This window comes from Salvelinus alpinus, chromosome 20 (genome assembly GCF_045679555.1).
Source record: "Salvelinus alpinus chromosome 20, SLU_Salpinus.1, whole genome shotgun sequence".
Lineage (NCBI taxonomy): Eukaryota > Metazoa > Chordata > Actinopteri > Salmoniformes > Salmonidae > Salvelinus > Salvelinus alpinus.
Window position 1 is genome coordinate 45,143,863 of NC_092105.1, and position 22,660 is coordinate 45,166,522.

The 22,660-nt window shown below is 43.0% G+C and overlaps 1 protein-coding gene across 5 annotated transcripts in view; it reads left to right on the forward strand.

Moving 5' to 3' along the window:
• LOC139546988 (double-stranded RNA-specific editase 1-like) overlaps positions 1–22,660 on the forward strand; it is a 192,198-nt gene that overhangs the window by 154,916 nt on the left and 14,622 nt on the right. For all 5 annotated transcript variants that reach the window (XM_071356001.1, XM_071356004.1, XM_071356000.1 and 2 more), the window contains 4 exons: positions 1,765–2,690; positions 5,318–5,432; positions 12,748–12,916; positions 13,250–13,401. In XM_071356001.1, coding sequence (XP_071212102.1) covers positions 1,765–2,690; positions 5,318–5,432; positions 12,748–12,916; positions 13,250–13,401 — 1,362 coding nt within the window. The remainder of the gene's footprint in view (positions 1–1,764; positions 2,691–5,317; positions 5,433–12,747; positions 12,917–13,249; positions 13,402–22,660) is intronic.

Sequence of the window (22,660 nt, forward strand, 5' to 3'; positions counted from 1 at the left end):
ACCTTGATTGCCCTGGTCAGTCTGTCATGGAAACAGCAGGTGTTCTTAATGTTTTGTACACGGTCTATAATGGCAAAAGCCACTTATTAATGTTACAGTATTCATGCCTTTGGTTTTTCTCCTTTGTAGTTATTTCCCTTACATACCCTTGTTAAGACTCCTTCTTGCCTGGCTTGTGCATGGCTACCCCAGAGTCCACCGGCCTATTCTCAATGTGTCAGGGATACTCCCCACCTTCAAGACCTCCTCCGAAAAACACTCACACACTTCCATGTTGCGTAATGTATACATACTGTACCTTAAATCACACGAGGCAAATACATATCTGAAAACTGTCTTGGAATCAACTGCATCCAAAGTAAATGAAGTCATGTACATTTTCGTTTGAGTAGGACATCCTTTAAGGCTATTAAAGAACATCCTTGAACAAGGCAGTTAACCCACTGTTCCTAGGTCGTCATTGGAAATAAGAATTTGTTCTTAACTGACTTGCCTAGTTAAATGGAAAAAAAACATAAGGAGGGGTAGGGCTCAATATTAGTCTGGGTATATAAGAGACTAGAATTTGGAAACACGTGAGAGCAGGATTTTTTTGTCTTGCTTGTGGGATGTGCCCTCTATTTTAGTATGCAGAAACTCGACGAACATCAGCGCCTGTCTGAAGCTACGGATTCTGTGTTCGGAAGTCGATGGAAACCCCAACAGAGTCTCTGAAGAGCTCTGATCTCACCTAGTTTGAAAATGCATAGTTTGATATGTTTTTGAAAAGTAGAGCTCTGCGTTACCAGAAAGTAATGGTTATCAGATCAATTAGGTTGTCTAAAGATCTAAAAACGTCTCGGAGGTTTGTAAATCTCAGGTTGGACCCTTTCATCCTTGTCAGACTTTGTTGGTCTTGCGGAATGTGTCCTCTTTCCTTGCTCTTCCTCGCACTCTTCCCTGCACCTCTCCATCTTCCCAATAAACCCTGTAATTTGCACTGCCGGTTCTCTCTCCCCTGAGTACCGAAAGGAGTAACCTATCAAGCCTTTGCTGGAGGATGTTATAAATGAAAATTTTGCCAACATTCCATCCGCTTTGCCAACAGGACCTGGTGATGTGTGCTCCTTACAATATTCTAGAGTGGCAATACCACTATTATGACAGCTAGCTCAGCACTCTAACACCAACCTATCATTAAAAAGCCAGCAGATAAGAGTAACGGTACTTGTGGGGTGAAGAACATGTAATCAAATCTGCCTGTAAAGTGAAGATCAGTGTGTTCGTATGCGTGTGTGTGCGTACCCCAACTCTTCCACATATTTCCCCCCTGACCCCTCCCTAAACTGACATATCAACAGAAACCTGCCTGACCACGGCTAGCAAATGCAACTAGTTCTCCCTTATGTAGAGGGGGAGGAACGCCTGATTTTTTAAAAATATTTCCTATCACTTATTTCCCCATTTGCATAGTTATTGTATAGATTAAATCCTTCTCGCAATGCCATAGAATCCAACTTCCCTTGAATATCCAAGAAAGTACAGTCCTATCATTATGACAATGATTGGCTATTTTGCCGAAGCTTCATTGCTAAATGGATTTCCCTCTTGAGATGCATGTTTGATACTTTGGGGTCAGTGTGATATCAGTTAAGCCTCTCTAACAAATAAACATAGCACACATCACCAGTTCAGTTCCAAAGAGTGATATAGGAATCTATAAATTTTACATTTACAAGATCCTGCAACGAAGGCGTTGTAAGTTACTCTTTCTGGGCACCGCAGGTTCGAGCAGCACCGACGTAAAGGAAAACCGTAACCTGGACAACGTCTCCTCCAAAGAGGGGGAGGCTGTGGCTGAGCAGCTCCCCAACGGCAGTGGCGGGGGCAGCAGGAAGCGCCCCTTAGAGGAGGGAAACAATGGCCACACGCACTCCAAGTTCCGGGCCAAGAAGCGTAAGAAAACGCCAGGCCCGGTTCTACCCAAGAATGCCCTTATGCAGCTGAATGAAATTAAGCCGGGGCTGCTGTATAAGCTGCTGTCTCAAACGGGTCCAGTCCACGCTCCCGTGTTTGTCATGACCGTCGAGGTCAACGGGCAGCTGTTCGAGGGCTCAGGTCCCACCAAGAAGAAGGCCAAGCTGAATGCGGCAGAGAAGGCCCTGCGCTCCTTTGTCCAGTTCCCCAACGCCTCCGAAGCGCACCTGGCTATGGGCCGGACACTAACAGTCAACACGGACTTCACATCCGACCAGGCCGACTTCCCAGACATGCTCTTCAACGGGTTTGAGACGCCCGCACAGCCCGAGGACTCCTTTTACCTGGGCTCCAATGGCAGCGGCTGCTTAAACTCGCTGGGAGAGTACTCCATTTCTTCCAACCCAGGTGCTAACTTAGCCCAGGCCCTGTTGCCCCCTCCCTCATCCTTCACCTCGCCCTCGAGCGGCAAGAACCCTGTCATGATCCTCAATGAGCTGAGGCCGGGCCTCAAGTATGACTTTTTGTCCGAGAGCGGCGAGAGCCATGCAAAGAACTTTGTCATGCAGGTGTCGGTGGACTCACAGCAGTTCGAGGGCTCTGGACGAAACAAGAAGCTGGCCAAGGCCCGGGCCGCCCAGGCAGCCCTCTCAGCCCTCTTCAACATGCAGCTGGACCAGACGCCCTCCCGACAGCCCATCCCCAGAGAGGGACTGCAGCTCCACCTACCCCAGGTAAGAGCTCAAACCTAGGTCCCTCTGAACTAGCCCTCTCTGCCCCCAGTGAAGACCCTTTTAGAACAGGTCATAGCACCAAAATTGTATCTGCACCTCACTGACTGTGAAAAAAAACAGGGTGAACCGTTTTTAATGGGAATGAGTGCCACGGTTTATACTCTACATGTAATGTTTTCAGGCGCTGAACAAAGGAATCCCGGCACTTATGCCCTCGAGCACAAAGGTCTAACACCCTAGAGTCCAAAACAGAGCTTCCCCAGAAAGCATGCCTTCTCTGTAATACATTATGGATAGCCAAAACACTTATGCAAGGCTTTCTCAAACTGTTGTGATTTCTTTTTTTTATATCGGAGTGCATAAAATATTTATAAACATCTGGATGTTTTGGTCAAAGAAACTGCTGAGAATGAGTTTGAGAATAGGTCTTTGTTATATTGTAAACCGAGGAAACTTTCAATTGGCTTATATGGTTTTAAAGCTGAGGACACAAAGGTGTTTTCACAAATGGAATTAACAATATCTCCTCTCAATCATAAGGTCTTCGAGCTTATCTAAAGAACTTCAGTGTCAGTCACATGCCTCTACTACCTCATATTTTAAAGTCTTTTCTTTATGAAAGTCCCCCACGGGAACATTTGGTGCTCTTGCCAGTCATCGCTGGGTTTGAGACATTCATTGAAGATGAAATGATCAGGCCCGACGGATGATAGAAGATGAGACAGGAGATGAAAATGTACGGCGCTTTAGTGCTGAGATGGTGTGTATGCATGCGAGACATCTATTTACGCATCTCCCAATCAGGCTCCCCTAATCGCCAGCTGAGAACACCGGGAAATAGCATCTTCATTTACATCTCCTTTTTAAGTCTTGTTGAAACAACCACTATTGACTGTCCAGGCTCTTTCCTACCTAGATGTGACACCTATTCAATTGAGGCACTCAAAGGGGTTCCCAGAGTTTAGAGTTAGGGTTGATTTTGTAGGAAATCTGAAATGCAATTATTTTTACTTAAGGGTTGTTTACTTCACTTGTTAGCCTGAATAAAAGCACCCTTTCTGAAGATGTTTTTTAAAAACACTTTCAAAATTGAATGTGATTTTTCTTCAAATGTAATACGATGGTACAGTGCTACTCACACATTGTTTTGGGACAGAGTTGTGTCTCGAGCTTGAGTCCGTGGTTAGGGCTAGGTTTTAGTAAACGTTTATTGGGGTGTTGTAGCTGGGAGTCGGACTGTATCTAGCTCAACTTCATCCCTTTGGCTGGATTTGCACTCCACTAGTCGTGCTCCGTAACTGCTTTGTGACTTTACCACACACACGTTTTGCTACTGGTAGTGTAAACCCATCCTTACAGGTGTTGAAAGAAGGTGTCCCTTTCTAAAGCCTGCTCTTTTCGAAGACTCAATATAGCTTGGTTCAGTTTGATAAGAATTGGGGGTGAGGATGGGGATTGGTCATCACAGAAGTGACTGTCAGTCCTGCCGGTGTGTGCAGAGAGAGTGCAGTCTGCACAAGTAAGCAGCTAGTGGGGCAGACTGTCAATGGCTTCAATTGTCTTTTCCCCCCAGGAACATTTCCCGCTTTTTTCTTTCTTTACTCTCCCTCCACTTGTCATCGGTCTGCTTCCTTCAAACAGGCAGCTCGTGTCAATGATTCTGCACCTGCTAATTGGTCTATTAATTCTCTGTCGGTTAATATTTATTCAATTTACCATCAACCGAGCGCTCCATATGGACGGGGCTAATTAGAAAATCAGGGAAACATGAGTGATAGAATACCCTGTTAGTTATTGCCAGACTGGAATTGCCTCACTGTTTTTGGCAGGCTGTTTTGTTCCCCAGAGGATAACAGAGACGTCCACACGTTTCTGCACTGCCTGCAACCAACCCGCGGAATTCAGAAGGCAAATTATCCCCGCTCCAACTGGGTGACTCTGAAGTATCGGGGAAGTGATATTTGAACTCATTTTGTTAATTTGTGCCCCTTCAGCCATTGCCTCTCCTTGGTTGTAATCCTTTTCTGCATTTAATAACACGAAGTCCTTCAAGTTCTTTACCCAGAATAGACACACAATTTCTTTATTACAATCAGCATTTAATAACACATCGAAATATTTGCAAACATAATGAAAATGATCATGAAAAGGTAGGACATAGAATGTAAGACAAGAAGTGAAGACCTCGAGATCCTGAACATTAAATGATGTTGTACTCCGTCTGTCCGTTGTGGCTTTTTGATTGTTCAGGCCGCATGGCGGAGGAGATGACTGTGTACTTTCTGGTTAATTTGAGGTTCCTCCTTCAGGTTGTTCCTTTGGTGTCCTTATGCTGAGTTGGTGTCCTTATGCTTGTTGCTCTTCTGTTGGTTCCTTGCTTGAGTTGCAAAGGCTGTGCTCTAGTTGTCTTCTTCTTTTCTTGAGGGAGGAACGCTTCAAATCGTCCTCCAGCTAAAATGGTTTTACTTTTACTGTTGATCCGTGATGTCATCAGCTCCCAGACTTGATTGAGCAGGATGAAATGAGCAGGATAAACTCATCCCAAACAGGCAACCTCTACCTGAAGCCTGTGGTTGTTGTGTTGCGTGTCACATCTCTGCTGTGTGTGTGTGTGTGTGCGGTCCCAGGTCCTCGCCGACGCAGTCTCTCGCCTGGTTGTGGACAAGTTCAGCGAGCTGACGGACAACTTCACTTCCCCCCACGCGCGGCGGAAAGTCCTGGCAGGGGTCGTCATGACAACAGGTACGCTTTGTTACTAGGTCTAATGGGAAAACACTGCGTTCTCCACTCTCGGGAGCAATGCTGACGCCAAACGGTACACCACTGGATTTGTACAGACCATAAAAACACAGCCATACTGTCTGCAAGAGGCTGACGTGTGTAGATGGGAGGAAATTAAGCTTCTTAACCGCATGATGGGTGGGATTAGCACAACCTCTCAATCATTGTGCACATCAGTTTTCCTTATGAGTTCGTGGGTCTATGATTGATAGTGCATGATACTGCTGTTCATCATTGGCTTTGTAAGCCTCATTTCCTATTCATACTTTTAAAAGTTTTTTTACAAAAATACACATGCGCATATTTGTATGTGTACATAAGAACTACAGTTCCTTCAGAAAGTATTCATAACCCGTGACTCAATCCACATTTTGTTGTTACATCCTGAATTCAAAAGATTCAATAGATTTCGTTCTTACCCATTTACACACAATACCCCATAATGACAAAGTGAGAACATGTTTTTAGAATAAAAAAAAATCAAAAGTTGTATTGATAATGAAATGCATTCATATCTCATTTACATAAGTATTCACACCCCTAGGAGCTCAGGTGCATCTAATTTCCTTTGATAATTCCTTGACGTCGCTGCAACTTGATTTGAAGTCTACCTGTGTACAATCTGTTAAGTTCATGTTTTAAGTATCCCTATATTTCTGTTATTACGGGGCTATCACTCAGTCAAGAGTGCGCATGCGCAGGAAGTTAGTTCGTTGTTGGACCTAGCCTGGAGTGTAATGGCTACCTTGTAGTGTGTTCATATAGTAGAGTAAACTTTGTTAAACTGGAACCTTGTCCTTGTGTCATTTCGGATTAACACAATCAAGTTGTTTGGACACGATTTAGAAAGAAACACAGTTGTCTATATAATGTCCCACAGTTGACAGTGCATGTCAGAGCAGAAACTGTACCATGAAGTCCAAGGAACTGTCCGCAGATCTCAAAGAGAATTGTGATGAGACATATATGTGGGGAAGGTTATAAAACAATTTCTAGAGTGTTGAACGTTTCCAAGAGCACAGTGATCTCCGTTATTGGGAAATAAAAAATAATAAAATGGAACTACCCAGACTGCCTAGAGCTGGCTGTCTGACCAAATTGAGCAACCAGGCAAGAAGGACCTTGGTCATGGAGGTGACCAAGAACCCAATGGCCACTCTGACAGAACTACACAGTTCCTTGGCTGAGATGGGAGAACCTGCCAGAAGGATAACAGTCTCTACAGCACTTCACTAATCTGGGCTTTATGGGAAAGTGGCCAGACAGCACTCCTGGAGCTTGCAAAAAGGCACCTGAAAGACTGATAGCCTCAGGCAAAATATTCTGTCATCTGATGAGATAAAAAAGTAACTCTTTGGCCTGAATGCAAAGCGCTGTCTGGAGAAAACCAGGCACAGCTCATCACCCGTTTAACACCATTCCTAAAGTGAAGCATGGTGGTGGCAGCATCATGCTATTGGGATGCTGGGAAAATGGTAAGGATAGAGGGAACAATGAATGAAGCCAAATACAGGCAAATCCTTGATGAGAACCTGCTTCAGAGTGCAAACAACCTTAAACTGGGGGCGAAGATTTCCATTCCAACAGGACAAGACCCCAAGCATACAGAAAAAGCAACGCTGGAATGGCTTCAGAACAAGAATGTGAAAGTCCTTGAGTGGCCCAGCCCAAACCCCAGACTTGAATCCCATTAAAAAAACCTTGAAGATTGCGGATTACCGCCGCTTGCTAATTTAAGAGGTTGAGAAAATCTGCAAGGAAGAATGGAAGAAAATCCACAAATACAGATATGCAAAGCTGATACATACATACAGTACCCAAGACGACTCATAGCTGTAATCGCCACCAAAGGTGCTTCTACAAAGTATTGACTCGGGTGTGAATACCAGTGCTTAATTTGTCAAATAGGGAGGTCCCGGAACACAGTGAGCACGAGTAGGGGGGTTATCCGGGGGGCTCTGAGGTACCCGAACACAATGAGAGAGAAAAAGTGTCAAACACAACATAGCTATAGATAGAGTAAACAGCCAATTAGTCTACTATCTATGGTGGTGAAACAGACAGCACTCTCCAAGGTGCTGATTTAATTCAAAGCATTTTAGACATCACTGCAGTATGCCCACATACTTGAGTATAGCTGTGGGGCTTAAACAAGTCTAATTTTCTACAACCGCCATATGCATACATACAGTACCAGTCAAAACTTGGAACCACCTACTCATTCAAGGGTTTTTCTTTATTTGTACAACTTTCTACATTGTAGATTATTAATGAGGACATCAAAACTATGAAATAACACAAATGGAATCATGTAGTAACCAAATATCATGTTAAACAAATCAAAACATATTTGAGATTCTTCAAAGTAGCCACTCTTTGCCTTGATGACAGCTTTGCACACTCTTGGCATTCTCTCAACCAGCTTAACCTGGAATGCTTTTCCAACAGTCTTGAAGGAGTTCCCACATATGCTGATCACTTGTTGGCTGCTTTTCTTTCACTCTGCGTACCAACTCATCCCAAACCATCTCAATTGGGTTGAGGTCGGGTGATTGTGTGTAGGCCAGGTCATCTGATGCAGCACTCCATCACTCTCCTTGGTTAAATAGCCCTTACACAGCCTGGAGATGTGTTTTAGGTCATTGTCCTGTTGAAAAACAAATGATAGTTGCACTAAGTGCAAAAACCAGATGGGATGGTGTATCGCTGAGGAATGCTACGGTAGCCATGCTGGTTAAGTGTGTCTTAAATTCTAAATAAATCACAGACTGTGTCACCAGCAAAGCACCATCACACCTCCTCCATGCTTCACGGTGGGAACCACACATGCGGAGATCATCCGTTCACCTACACGGCAGTTGAAACCAAAAATCTCACATTTGGACTCATCAGATCAAAGGACAGATTTCCACCGGTTTAATGTCCATTGCTCATGTTTCTTGGCCAAAGCAAGTCTCTTCTTCTTATTGGTGTCCTTTAGTAGTGGTTTCTTTGCAGCAATTCGACCATGAAGGTCTGATTCACACACTCCTCTGAACAGTTGATGTTGAGATGTGTCTGTTACTTGAACTCTGTGAAGCATTTATTTGGGCTGCAATCTGAGGTTGTTAACTCTATTGAACTTATGCTCTGCAGCAGAGGTAACTGTGGGATTTATTTTCCTTTGGCGGTCCTCATGATAGCCAGTTTCATCATAGCGCTTGGTTTTTGCGACTGCACTTGAAGAAACTTTCAAAGTTGACATTTTGCGGATTGCCTGACCTTCATGTCTTAAAGTAATGATGGACTGTTGTTTCCCTTTGCTTATTTGAGGTGTTCTTGCCATAATATGGACTTGGTATTTTACCAAATAGGGCTATCTTCTGTATACCACCCCTACCTTGTCACAACACAACTGATTGCCTCAAACGCATTAAGAAGGAAGGAAATTCCACAAATTAACTTTTAACAAGGCACACCTGTTAATTGAAATTCATTGCAGGTACTACTATGTCATGAATCTGGTTGAGAGAATGCAAAACTGTCAAGGCAAAGGGTGGCTACTTTGAAGAATCTCACATAAAATATTTTTTGACCTAACACTTTTTTGTTTACTACATGATTCCATGTGTTATGTCATTATTTTGATGTCTTCACTATTATTCTACAATGTAGAAAATGGTTGTAAAAAAATAAATAAGAAAAATCCTTGAATGAGTAGGTGTGTCAACTTTTGACTGGTATTGTAAATTCTAAGCTGGGGGGCTTATAAAACCCACATTTCATATAATTTTCAAGACATGTAGCAGTAGAACAAATGTCACAATATTGGAATATAACTTCAAGTAAAATATTCAATGTTCAGTAGGCTACAGCAGAACACACATGTTAGGAATGTCATGTTCATATTACAAAGTTGTTATGTACTGTGAAGGTAAAGAGAAAAAAAAGTCCTTCCTTAGTTTTCAAAACCTCCCACAATGACTCTCCCCATGTCAAGTCCATTTAACTCCTTGAGAGTCCTGGGGCTGTGACATTTAGCTTCATAAGTCTGTTCTGAACACTCTAGCTGTTGCGTATTTTGAGTGTTAACTATAACCTGGGTGTCCTCTCTAGCCTTGTCTACAAGGCTTTCTGCCACCAAATACGCCTTGGTTCGGGCATGTTCAAACTTACTCTTTTTCTCACTCTTTTGCTAGTTTAATCCCTCCAGTCGTTTCTAGACCCAAGCCCCCTACCTTTTTGCGTGTTGTACAGCCCAACATTAAATTCTGCATGACAAGCCAGGGCTTATACGTTTGCTTGTTCTTATACTGCAATTTGCACCTGCTCCGAGCACTTCATTGATGGATGCACTGCCCCCCTCCCCCACCAGCTCCCCGTCTCCTGCTGAGTCTGACTCGCTAGTGGAGGTGCCGGTGGTGATGCTGAACTGGTGGGATTAGCAGCACTGCTAGCTAAGGCATCGCCAACAGTTTGCCCATCACTTCTCTCCTTCGGCAATGACAGTTCTCTGGCTCGTTCTGGGTTCAATTCACCATCTTTCTCAGGATTTTTGGACTTAAAAAATATCAAACTCGATTGCCTTTTCTTATCCATTTTTTATTTGGCTTTCCCACAATTAAAATTCAGTAGGATGACAACACGTGACGTGATAACGTAAGGACGACCTCTTCACTAGCTGACCACTACTACCAAGACGTGTGTCAAGATCAGTTCCTTACATCACCGGCCCTCCCCATAACCTCTAAGTACAAATAAGAGAGCAGGACTGGAATCAGTGTGGCAGGATAGGATGATTACACAGAAGGATCACCACACTATTACATGATTGATGCCGGAACAAATAAAGTCAAATCTGAGAGGTGCCGGATCCTGTTCAAATTAAGTACTGGTGAATACTTAGTGGTTCTTCCTTTAAAAGTTACGAGCTTATGCCGCGACCGTTTGTGGTAGATGGTGGCATTCTGTCATTGCACCACACAATCACAAGGGGGAGTTAAAACGCTGATCTATCGGTAGTCTAAACTGTGGCAATTAATGGAGGCATCTCTCCTCTGGCACTAGAGTCCTGCATCAGGCAACAACAACAAACTGTCGGTGGTTCTGAAGTTAAGAGAGAACTTGGGTAAATACAATGGGGGAATTCCACTTGACATGTGGACTGACGATTTTCGAAAAATTGGCACGGTGTGCTTTTGGTTTCTCTCCCTCTAAAAACAGAAATAAATAATACAAAAAAACTGGCTTTATTTACAAATTAGTACGAATGTCTCACCCCATGTTCAAGAATGGCCTTTTTCCCTTTTCAGATTACAATACTTTCATTATGCATCCTTATTTACAAATCTATTATTATTATTATTAACCCTGCATTAGAATTATATAAAAGCCCCTTAGGGCAAATCTGGTCTGTGAGAATATCTAACGAAGCGAGCATAAAAGGCATTTAGTTCGTCTGGTAGGCTCGGTCAGCTAGCGTCTGGGTTTCCCTTTGTAGTCCGTAAAAGTTTTCAAGCCCTGCCACATCTGACAAGCGTCAGAGCCGGTGTAATAGGATTCAGTCTTAATCCTGTATTTACGCTTTGCTTGTTTGATGGTTCATCTGCGGGCATAGCGGGATTTTTTATAAGAAATCCCGCTATTACTAAGAATAATATAGATGAGAACTCTGTTGGTAGATAGTGTGGTCTACAGCTTATCGTAAGGTACTCTACCTCAGGCGAGCAATACCTCAAACTTCTTTCATATTCGACATCGCGCACCAGCTGTTATTGACAAAAGACACACACACTCACCCCTCGTCTTACCAGACGTAGCTTCTCTGTTCTGCCGGTGCATGGAAAATCCCACCAGCTCTATATTATCCGTGTCGTCGTTCAGCCACAACTCGGTGAAAGATATTACATTTTTTTGTCCCCTTGGTAGGAAAGTCTTGATCGTAGGTCATCGATTTTATTTTCCAATGATTGCGCGTTGGCCAATAGAACGGATGGCAGTGGGAGTTTACTCTCTCTCCTATGAATTCTTAGAAGGCAACCCGACCTCTGCCCCCTTCTTCTCTGTGTTTTCTTCACGCAAATGATGAGGATTTGGGCCTGTTTCCGGGGAAAGCAGTACGTCGGACTCGTTAAAGAAAAATGAATTACACCCAAAGTCATCTAATTCAGCAGCATTTCGCGCTGCTCTGAGACAAGCATGGGGATTGGTCTTGATAAACCGATGAGATTTTTATTTTCACTTTATCTCCGTTTCGGTATTGGTTAGCCTACAATTAGGCTGTGGAAATGTTAGAGTTATTTTGCTCCTAGTAGCCTACTCTCGACCAGTCACATTGTACAGCGCCATATTTTCCTAACGGAAACCCTGAGTTTTATTTTTCTTGGAATAGAAATACCATAATATTAATCAAATTAATTAAGCTACATTTCTTAAAATCAATCCCATATACTATGTTCTTACAAAAAAGGTTTTAAATTCTCTTGTACAGCCAATATTACAAACTGTCAAATGCTTCTCAAAGATGCCCTCTGGTGGTCAAACTAGCACTAACTAGCAACAATGGCTGACACTTAAATAACGCGCCATAGAATTCTGTTGCTGTCACGTATACTCCCTCTCCGGCCTCTAGGTCATCAGGCTGCTGATTATCCCGCACACCTGTCACCATCGTCAAGCGCACCTGTGCCTCATGACACTCACCTGGACTCCATCACCTCCTTGATTATCTTCCCTATATCTGTCGCTCCCCTTGGTTCTTTCCTCAGGTGTTATTGACTCTGTTTCATGTCGGTGCGTCGTTTGTGTTTCGTGTTTTAATGTTTTGTTTATTTATTAAAACACTCACTCTCTGTACTTGCTTCCCGACTCTCAGTGCAGTCGTTACAGTGGCAGCCCGCAAGGTGTGCTGCAGTATGACGCAACTTTTAAAGGAAGAACCACTAAGTAAATTAGATTTCTCTATTTCATTTTCAATCAATTTTGGCAGAAATTTCTAAAAACATGTTTTCACTTTGTCATTATGGATTATTGTGTGTAGATGGGTGAGAGAAAAAATCTATTTAATCCATTTTGAATTCAGGCTGAAACGCAACAAAATGTGAATTAAGTCAATAGGTATGAGTACTTTATGAAGGCGCACTGTATATGTCCCTTATCTAAAATACAATAAAATGTAAATGAAATGGAATAATATAATGTCAATTAAATGGAAAAATAGAGAAGTAAAAACCACAAACACGAATGCTTTCATTGAATGTGAAGGTGCATTTTGAGCCTGTCTGTTCCCTACCCCCAGGCTCGGACGTGAAAGAGGCCCAGGTGATCTGCGTCTCCACGGGCACCAAGTGCATCAACGGCGAGTACATGAGCGACCGCGGCCTGGCGCTCAACGACTGCCACGCAGAGATTATCGCTCGCCGCTCGCTCATCCGGTACCTCTACGCCCAGCTGGAGCACTTCCTGAGGTGAGAGGTCAAGGGGTGGAGGCAATGGCAGAGGCCATTGAAAATACAAACCAATGACTCTCATTTTGACTGGAGTTTGTTGGTTGTTGCTAACCTTTCGTGTGTCATGAAGTCACAGTCCTTGATTTGTGTTGAGATGTAAAATCAAGTCCACTGTTGCGTAACTTTTTCTATACGCTGCAATTGTCGCAAGTTGTTTCTTCAATTGCAACATGCCATTCCTTTTTTGCTCTTGCTTCAGCTGCTTCTTTTAGTCATTTTAGTTTTCTGTGAAACGTGGTCCCTCTGCCCACACTTTACACCGTCCCCCTTTTGTCACCCTCTGTCCATTAGCAGCAACAAGGAGGAACAGCTGAAGTCTATATTCATGCGCTGTGACAAGCGTGGCTACCGGCTGAAGGACAACGTCCTGTTCCACCTCTACATCAGCACCTCGCCCTGCGGAGACGCGCGCATCTTCTCGCCGCACGAGGCCGGCATGGAAGGTATGAGGCACCACTCCTTACCGTATGACAGTAAGAGATGTGACCAAACCTCTTGCTGACCCTTCTGTGCCACCATGTACCGTGATGGCGTGATAACCTGTCTTTTTCATCAGATGCGTATGTCTGGCTATCCACCGCCTGCTTAATGCTTGTAGATGTGAATCGGGCTGTGAATGCGTTCTACCCTTATTTATATGAAGCCTAGTTATTGGTTACTAGTCAGACTGTTAATGTGTGATGCACCGTCAAATAAACCTAGAAGAGCATTTCCGATCATAAACGTATTGTTTTTAACTTAATGCAATTCACTCAACTATCCCTTTAATGCAAGTGAAAAAGAGCACCACCAATTGGTGTTAGACTCTGAAAGAGGTGCCTGTTCGCTTTGAAAAAATATATACATTTGTGATTTGTTTTTCTGAACCGATTGCCCGCAAATCGTCAAATGTCAGATTTGGCCATTGACAAGCACCTAAATTGGAACGCAGGGGGGCCGTACAGTAATATGCTATACATGACGTCAGACCTCCAAGTTCTCCGCTTCACAGCGCTGATTGGGTTTTGACTGACAGCCGTTCCAAACTACAGGACTGCGCGCGACAAGAAGATGCCCCTATCTGTCCCGTTAAATGGGCTACTATTCAGCATTTGTTGTTGTCTGTGAGGGGAAAGCTGCAAATCGAGAGGAGTGGAAAGATGAGATGTTCTGAACGATGAGATGTTAAGGATTATAATAAATACTGCTTTGATGTCATACAAGCAAACAAGTCGTGAGTCCGAATGTGCACTACACATTTCCATATTTAAAACATTTTGTCATTTACAGTATCAACATTTATGATCACTATGTTTGATCCAGAGTTACAATGCGTTATAGGGTTGGGCGGTATCCAGATTTTCATTTCATCATACCATCCTTCTCTCACCTCGGGATTTACGCTATTACCGGCTTAGTACACAAGGGGGCGCCCCCCAAAAAATAAAAACCCATTGAGCGTCTATTACCAGAATGCTAACAAAATTGGCCCAAGTAAAAGTGAATTTCCATGGAAGGTGCTCGCTAAATATGCTAATGAGCGCAAATGAAAATAAACAAATTGCAAAGACAGTCAATCCAGCTCATAAAGTTATACATGTGTAGCTAGGAGTTACCGAATGTCATATTTGGTGAGTCTGGACATTAACAACTGAATGTGAACGAGAGACATTGCGCAAATGAGCAAAGTTTTGACGCATGCTTGTCTGTAGGAAGAACAGTACTTGCTCTCCAGGAGCATGTCTACAAGCTCTGTCTTTCTGGAGTCCCTAGGGCAACGGGCCTGCCGGAGAAGAGGGGGGGAGAGCAGACAGGCAGAGAACGGAGAGGAGACAAAACACAAGGAAACCAAGATCGCAGTGGCAGCTGTACAAATAACTCATCCAAAGGGATTTGACTAAATCAAATCAAATGTATTTATATAGCCCTTCTTACATCAGCTGATATCTCAAAGTGCTGTACAGAAACCCAGCCTAAAACCCCAAACAGCAAGCAATGCAGGTGTAGAAGCACGGTGGATAGGAAAAACTCCCTAGAAAGGCCAAAACCTAGGAAGAAACCTAGAGAGGAACCAGGCTATGAGGGGTGGCCAGTCCTCTTCTGGCTGTGCCGGGTGGAGATTATAACAGAACATGGCCAAGATGTTCAAATGTTCATAAATGACCAGCATGGTCAAATAATAATAATCACAGTAGTTGTCGAGGGTGCAACAAGTCAGCACCTCAGGAGTAAATGTCAGTTGGCTTTTCATAGCCGATCATTAAAGTATCTCTACCGCTCCTGCTGTCTCTAGAGAGTTGAAAACAGCAGGTCTGGGACAGGTAGCACGTCCGGTGAACAGGTCAAGGTTCCATAGCCGCAGGCAGAACAGTTGAAACTGGAGCAGCAGCACGGCCAGGTGGACTGGGGAGAGCAAGGAGTCATCATGCCAGGTAGTCCTGAGGCATGGTCCTAGGGCTCAGGTCCTCAGAGAGAGAGAAAGAAAGAGAGAAAGATAGAATTAGAGAGAGCATACTTCAACTCACACCGGATAAGACAGGAGAAGTACTCCAGATACAACAGACTGACCCTAGCCCCCCGACACAAACTACTGCAGCGTAAATACTGGAGACTGAGACAGGAGGGGTCAGGAGACACTGTGGCCCCATCCGATGATACCCCCGGACAGGGCCAAACAGGCAGGATATAACCCCACCCACTTTGCCAAAGCACAGCCCCCACACCACTAGAGGGATATCTTCAATCACCAACTTACCATCCTGAGACAAGGCCGAGTATAGCCCACAAAGATCTCCGCCACGGCACAACCCAGGGGGGGCGCCAAACCAGACAGGAAGATCATGTCAGTGACTCAACCCACTCAAGTGACGCACCCCTCCTAGGGACGGCATGGAAGAGCACCAGTAAGCCAGTGACTCAGCCCCTGTAATAGGGTTAGAGGCAGAGAATCCCAGTGGAGAGAGGGGAACCGGCCAGGCAGAGACAGCAAGGGCGGTTCGTTGCTCCAGAGCCTTTCTGTTCACCTTCACACTCCTGGGCCAGACTACACTCAATGGTATGATCCACTGAAGAGATAAGTCTTCAGTAAAGAATTAAAGGTTGAGACCGAGTCTACGTCTCTCACATGGGTAGGCAGACCATTCCATAAAAATGGAGCTCTATAGGAGAAAGCCCTGCCTACAGCTGTTTGCTTAGAAATTCTAGGGACAATTAGGAGGCCTGCATCTTGTGACCGTAGCGTACGTGTAGGTATGTACGGCAGGACCAAATCGGAAAGATAGGTAGATAAGAAGATAGACTACTCAAACGCGGCAGGAAGCTAACACAATATGATGCCTCGTCAGCTTAATAATTCATCCACTTACTTAGATAGCAAGTTAATTTAGGGGTCGTGTTAACGCAGAATTCTCCATTTTGCACGCGGGGGGAAAAAGAACGCGTAAGAAATATCGAGGCGCGTTTACTAAACTCGGATCTAAAATGCTTCTTATTGTAACTTCTGCTTGGCATAAGACTAATTTTGTGCCTCAGTTGCACTTCTAAACTCGGATGAGAATTTACAAACAGGTAGCTACTTTTCTCCGGTACGTTTCTCAGTGTAGCCAGCCTATTTTTCTTCATAAAGTGCAAGATTACCTTTTAAGCAAAATATTAGAAAATGTAGCTGGCTGCATTCTTTCTATGATAGGCCTAAACATTAGAAATATGATGGCCATGGATCGTATTTACAAGAAAGACCTTGCTTTTTCATTGTAAGTGTGGCTGCCAGACAAATAGAGTTGCACTTCTGTGTTGCACAAATTAAGTTATTTTCTGCTGAATGTGTTGCACTAATGTATTTTCTATGAAGGAAAATGTTTAATATATTGTGGTAAAACCGTGGGGTGTTGGGTTGAGCGCACAGGGATGGACACAGAGACAGGGTGGTTCAAGTCAGAAAACACGACTTTACGAAGCAAAAATTAATAAACGTAACAAAATAGCTTGGATGGCTCGGTCCTTCTCATTAGTCTCCGGGAGCTTTGTTCCCCTCTGTCAGTGCACTCCTTGCCTCTCCCTTTGACTCTCCTGCGGTGTGCCACGGTGCTCCATTTGTGGTCTGCACAGCTGGTTGGCACTCTCCCCTAATTACCCCTAATTGGTGCCACCAGCTTCGGGTTGCCCAGCCCGGGTTCTCCCAGCAGAGGGAACCGTCGCCACACCGACCTCCCCTCTATCACCAACACCCGGGGTAGACCTCCTGGGATACCACAACATATACAGTACCAGTCAAAAGTTTGGACACACCTACTCATTCAAGGGTTTTTCTTCATTTTTACTATTTTCTACATTGTAGAATAATAGTGAAGACATCCAAAAATATGAAATAACACATGGAATCATGTAGTCACCGAAAGTGTATATATTTTATATTTGAGATTCTTTAAAGTAGCCACCCTTTGCCTTGATGGCAACTTTGCACACTCTTGGCATTCTCTCAACCAGCTTCATGAGGTAGTCACCTGGAATGCATTTCAATTAACAGGTATTCTTTGTTAAAAGTTGATTTATGGAATGTCTTTCCTCAAAGCGTTTGAACCAATCAGTTGTGTTGTGACAAGGTATGGGTATACAGAAGATAGATATATTTGGTAAAAGACCAAGTCCATATTATGACAAGAACAGCTCAAATATGCAAAGAGAAATGACAGTCCATCATTACTTTAAAACATGAAGGTCAGTCAATCCGGAAAATGTCAAGAACTTTTAAAGTTTATTCAAGTGCACTCGATAAAACCAAGTGCTATGATGGAACTGGCTCTCATGAGGACCACCACAGGAAAGGAAGACCCAGAGTTACAGTTGAAGTCGGAAGTTTACATACACCTTAGCCAAATACATATAAACTCAGTTTTTCACAATTCCTGACATCTAATCCTAATAAAAAATCCCTGTTTTAGGTCAGTTAGGATCACCACTTTATTTTAAGAATGTGAAATGTCAGAATAATAGTAGAGAGAATTATTTATTTCAGCTTTTATTTCTTTCATCACATTCCCAGTAGGTCAGACGTTTACATACACTCAATTAGTATTTGGTAGCATTGCCTTTAAATTGTTTAACTTGGGTCAAATGTTTCGGGTAGCCTTCCACAAGCTTCCCACAATAAGTTGGGTGAATTTTGGCCCATTCCTTCTGACAAAGCTGGTGTAACAGAGTCAGGTTTGTAGGCCTCCTTGCTTGCACGCTTTTTCAGTTCTGCCCACAAATTTTCTATGGGATTGAGGTCAGGGCTTTGTGATGACCACTCCAATACCTTGACTTTGTTGTCCTTAAGCCATTTTGCCACAACTTTGGAAGTATGCTTGGGATCATTATCCATTTGGAAGAACCATTTGCGACCAAGCTTTATCTTCCTGACTGATGTCTTGAGATGTTGCTTCAATGTATCCACATAATTTTCCTTCCCTCATGATGACATCTATTTTGTGAAGCGCACCAGTCCCTCCTGCAGCAAAGCACCCCAACAACATGATGCTGCCACCCCCGTGCTTCTCGGTTAGGATGGTGTTCTTCGGCTTGCAAGCATCCCCCTTTTTCCTCCAAACATAACGATGGTCATCATGGCCAAACAGTTCTATTTTTGTTTCATCAGACCAGAGGATATTTCTCCAAAAAGTACGATCTTCGTCCCCATATGCAGTTGCAAACCGTAGTCTGTTTTTTTATGGCGGTTTTGGAGCAGTGGCTTCTCCCTTGCTGAGTGGCCTTTCAGGTTATGTAGATACAGGACTTGTTTTACTTTGGATATAGATACTTTTGTACCTGTTTCCTCCAGCATCTTCACAAGGTCCTTTGCTGTTGTCCTGGGATTGATTTGCACTTTTCGCACCAACGTACGTTAATCTCTAGGAGACAGAACACGTAGTGCACCTGCAGTACGACGGCTGCTTGGTCCCATGGTGTTTATACTTGCGTACTATTGTTTGTATATATGAACGTGGTACCTTCAGGCGTTTGGAAATTGCTCCCAAGGTCTTGGCTGATTTCTTTTGATTTTTCCATTTTTTGTTTGAAGGTAGGCCTTGAAATACATCCACAGGTACACCTCCAATTGACTCAAATTATGTCAATTAGCCTATCAGAAGCTTCTAAAGCCATGACATAATTTTGGGGAATTTTCCAAGCTGTTTAAAGGCACAGTCAATTTAGTGTAAACTTCTGACCCACTGGAATTGTGATACAGTGAATTATAAGTGAAATAATCTGTCTGTAAACAATTGTTGGAAAAATGACTTGTCTCATGCACAAAGTAGATGTCCTAACTGACTTGCCAAAACTATAGTTTGTTAACAAGAAATTTGTGGAGTGGTTGAAAACAAGTTTTAATGACTCCAACCTAAGTGTATGTAAACTTCCGACTGCAACTGTACCTCTGCTGCAGAGGATAAGTTCATTAGAGTTACCAGACTCAGCCATTACTGCCAAAATATATGCTTCAGAGTTCAAGTAACAGACACATCTCAACATCCACTGTTCAGAGGAGACTGCATGAATCAGGCCTTCATGGTTGAATTGCTTCAGATAAATCACTACTAAAGGACACCAATAAGAAGAGACTTGCTTGGGCCAAGAAACACGAGCAATGGACATTAGACCTGTGGAAAGATGTCTTTTGGTCTGTTGAGTCCAATTTTTTGATTTTTGGTTCCAACTGCCGTGTCTTTGTGAGACGTAGAGTAGGTGAACAGATGATCTACGCATGTGTGGTTCCCACCATGAAGCATGGAGGAAGAGGTGTGATGGTATGAGGGTGCTTTGCTGGTGACACTGTCAATGATTTATTTAGAATTCAAGGCATACTTCTACCACAACGCTCTGCAGTGATATGCCATCCCATCTGGTTTGCGCTTAGTGGGACTATCATTTGTTTTTCAACAGGACATTGACCCAAAACACACCTCCAGGCTGTGTAAGGGCTATTTAACCAAGAAGGAGAGTGATGGAGTGCTGCACCAGATGACCTGGCCTCCACAGTCAACCAACCTCAACCCAATGTATATGGTTTGGGAGTAGTTGGACCGCAGAGTGAAGAAAAAGCAGCTAAAAAGTGCATATGTGGGAACTACTTCAAGACTGTTGGAAAAAGATTCCAGGTGATGCTGGTTGAGAGAATGCAAGGCGTGACTCCTTTGAAGTCTAAAGTATATTTTGATTTGTTTAACACTTTTTTGGTTACTATATGATTCCATATGTATTATTTAATAGTTTTGATGTCTTCACTATTATTCTACAATGTAGAAAATAGTAAAAATAAAGAAAAAAGCCTTGAATGAGTAGGTGTGTCCAAACTTTTGACTAGTACTGCACATATAGGGCTGTCCCCTTTGGTGACATCACATGTTTAGTGACCTTTGACAGCCACAGTCAATCAACCCCAGCTTCGGGTCAATCTCCATTCCCCTCACTTAGCTGGCTGACACCTTTTAAATTGAATTTTACACTTATTGAGAATCTCCCTCTCGCACTCTCTCGTTCCTTTCTCTCGTTCCTTTCTATCGTTTATTTTTCTCGCTCTCTCCTTTCTCTCGCTATTATCTCTCTCTCTCTACTTCTACCCCTTTCTCTGATTACTCACCCTCTTTATATGTCACATATACACGATTTTGTCGTTGTTTCCCTTCATACAGAGAAACACAAAAAGGAAATACCCTTGTACAATTAGTCAGTGAATTGATTAGGCCTGTTGGCCTTTTGAATTAGATTCCAACATTTAGAAATGCTGTGATTAATACAATGAAGTTGTATTTAAAGTTGTCTTTCGTATCCTTTTCACTGTTGAGGTGATTTGGTGTCATGCCCTAGAGGACCACAATAGAAACAAGTCTCTTGACTTTTTTGTGTAAGTATCCTCGACAGTTGTATCTGTTGCCTGGTGTAACATGTATTTTAAATGATCAAATCTACTGTGTAAATGTACAGGTGGCCAGGATTGCTTAGATATTGGTGGTACAGACCCTTAATGGCTTATTGACTGCACCAATACAATTTAGATTTTGAGTGACAAAATCGGATACATTAATAAATCAGATACATTAATTCATGGTCTGAAAGAAGCTTATTTGTATTTTAGTATGGATCCCCATTAGCTTCTACCAAGAAAGCAGCTACTCTTCCTTGGGTCCAGCAAAATGAAGGCAGTTATACATTTGAAAAACATTACAATACATTCATAACATATTTCACAATATATTAAGGGTGTGCCCTCAGGCCTCTACTCTACTACCTAATATCTATAACACAGAATCCATGTGTACATGCGTGTATAGTGCGTATGTTATCATATGTTTGTATGCATGTGTCTGTGTTGCTTCACAGTCCCCGCTGTTCCATAAGATTTATTTTTTTCAGTTTTCTTTATCTAATTTTACTGCTGGCATGAGTTACTTGATGTGGAATAGAGTTCCATGTAGTCATGGCTCTATGTAGCACTGTGCGCCTCCCATAGTCTGTTCGGGACTTGGGGACTGTGAAGAGACCTCTGGTGGCATGTCTTGTGGGGTATGCATGGGTGTCTGAGTTGTGTGCCTGTAGTTCAAACAGACAGCTCGGCGCATTCAACATGTCAATACCTCTCACAAAAACAAGTAGTTAGGAAGGCAATCTCTCCTCCACTTTGAGCCAGGAGAGACTGGCATTGTTAGCTTTCTGTGTACATCCAAGGGCCAGCCATGCTTCCCTGTTTTGAGCCAATTGCAATTTTCCTAAGTTTGTGGCACCTGACCATAAGACTGAACAGTATTCCAGGTGCAACAAAACTAGGACCTGTAGGACCTGCCTCGTTGATAGTGCTGTTAAGAATGCAGAGCAGTGCTTTATTATGGACAGACTTCTCCCCATCCTAGTTATTGTATCAATATGTTTTGACCATGACAGTTTACAATCCAGAGTTACTACAAGCAGTTTAGTCTCCTCAACTTGCTCAATTTCCACATTATTCAGTACAATATTTAGTTGAGGTTTAGTAATAAAAATATAATGCTTTTAGTTTTTGAAATATTTCGGACTAACTTAGTCCTTGCCACCCATTCTGAAACTAACTGCAGCTTAAGTGTTGCTGTCATTTCAGTCGCTGTGTTAACTGATGTGTATAGTGTTGAGTCATCCGCAGACATAGACATACTGGCTTTACTCAAAGCCAGAGGCATGTTGTTAGTAAAGATTGAAAAAAGAATAGGGGCATAGACAGCTGCCCTGGGGAATTCCATGATTTTACCTGGATTTTGTTGGAGAGGCTTCCATTAAAGAACACCCTCTTGTGTTCTGTTAGAGTGGTAACTCTTTATTCACAATATAGCAGTGGGTGTAAAGCCATAACAAGTTTTTCCAGCAACAGACTATGATCGATAATGTCAAAAGCTGCACTGAAGTCTAACAAAACAGCCCCCATAATCTTTTTATCATTAATTTCTCTCTGCCAATCATCAGTCATTTGTGTAAGTGCTGTCCTTGTTTAATGTCCTTCCCTACAAGCGTGCTGAAAGTCTGTCAATTTGTTTACTGTAAAATAGCTTTCTATATGGTCAAACACCATTTTTTCTAAAAGTATTCTAAGGGTTGTTTACAGGCTGATTGGTCGGCTATTTGGCCAGTTAAAGGGGCTTTACTATTGTTAGGTAGGGGAATAACATTTGCTTCCCTCCAGGGCTGAGGGCACGCTTTTTAGGAGGCTTAAATTTGAAG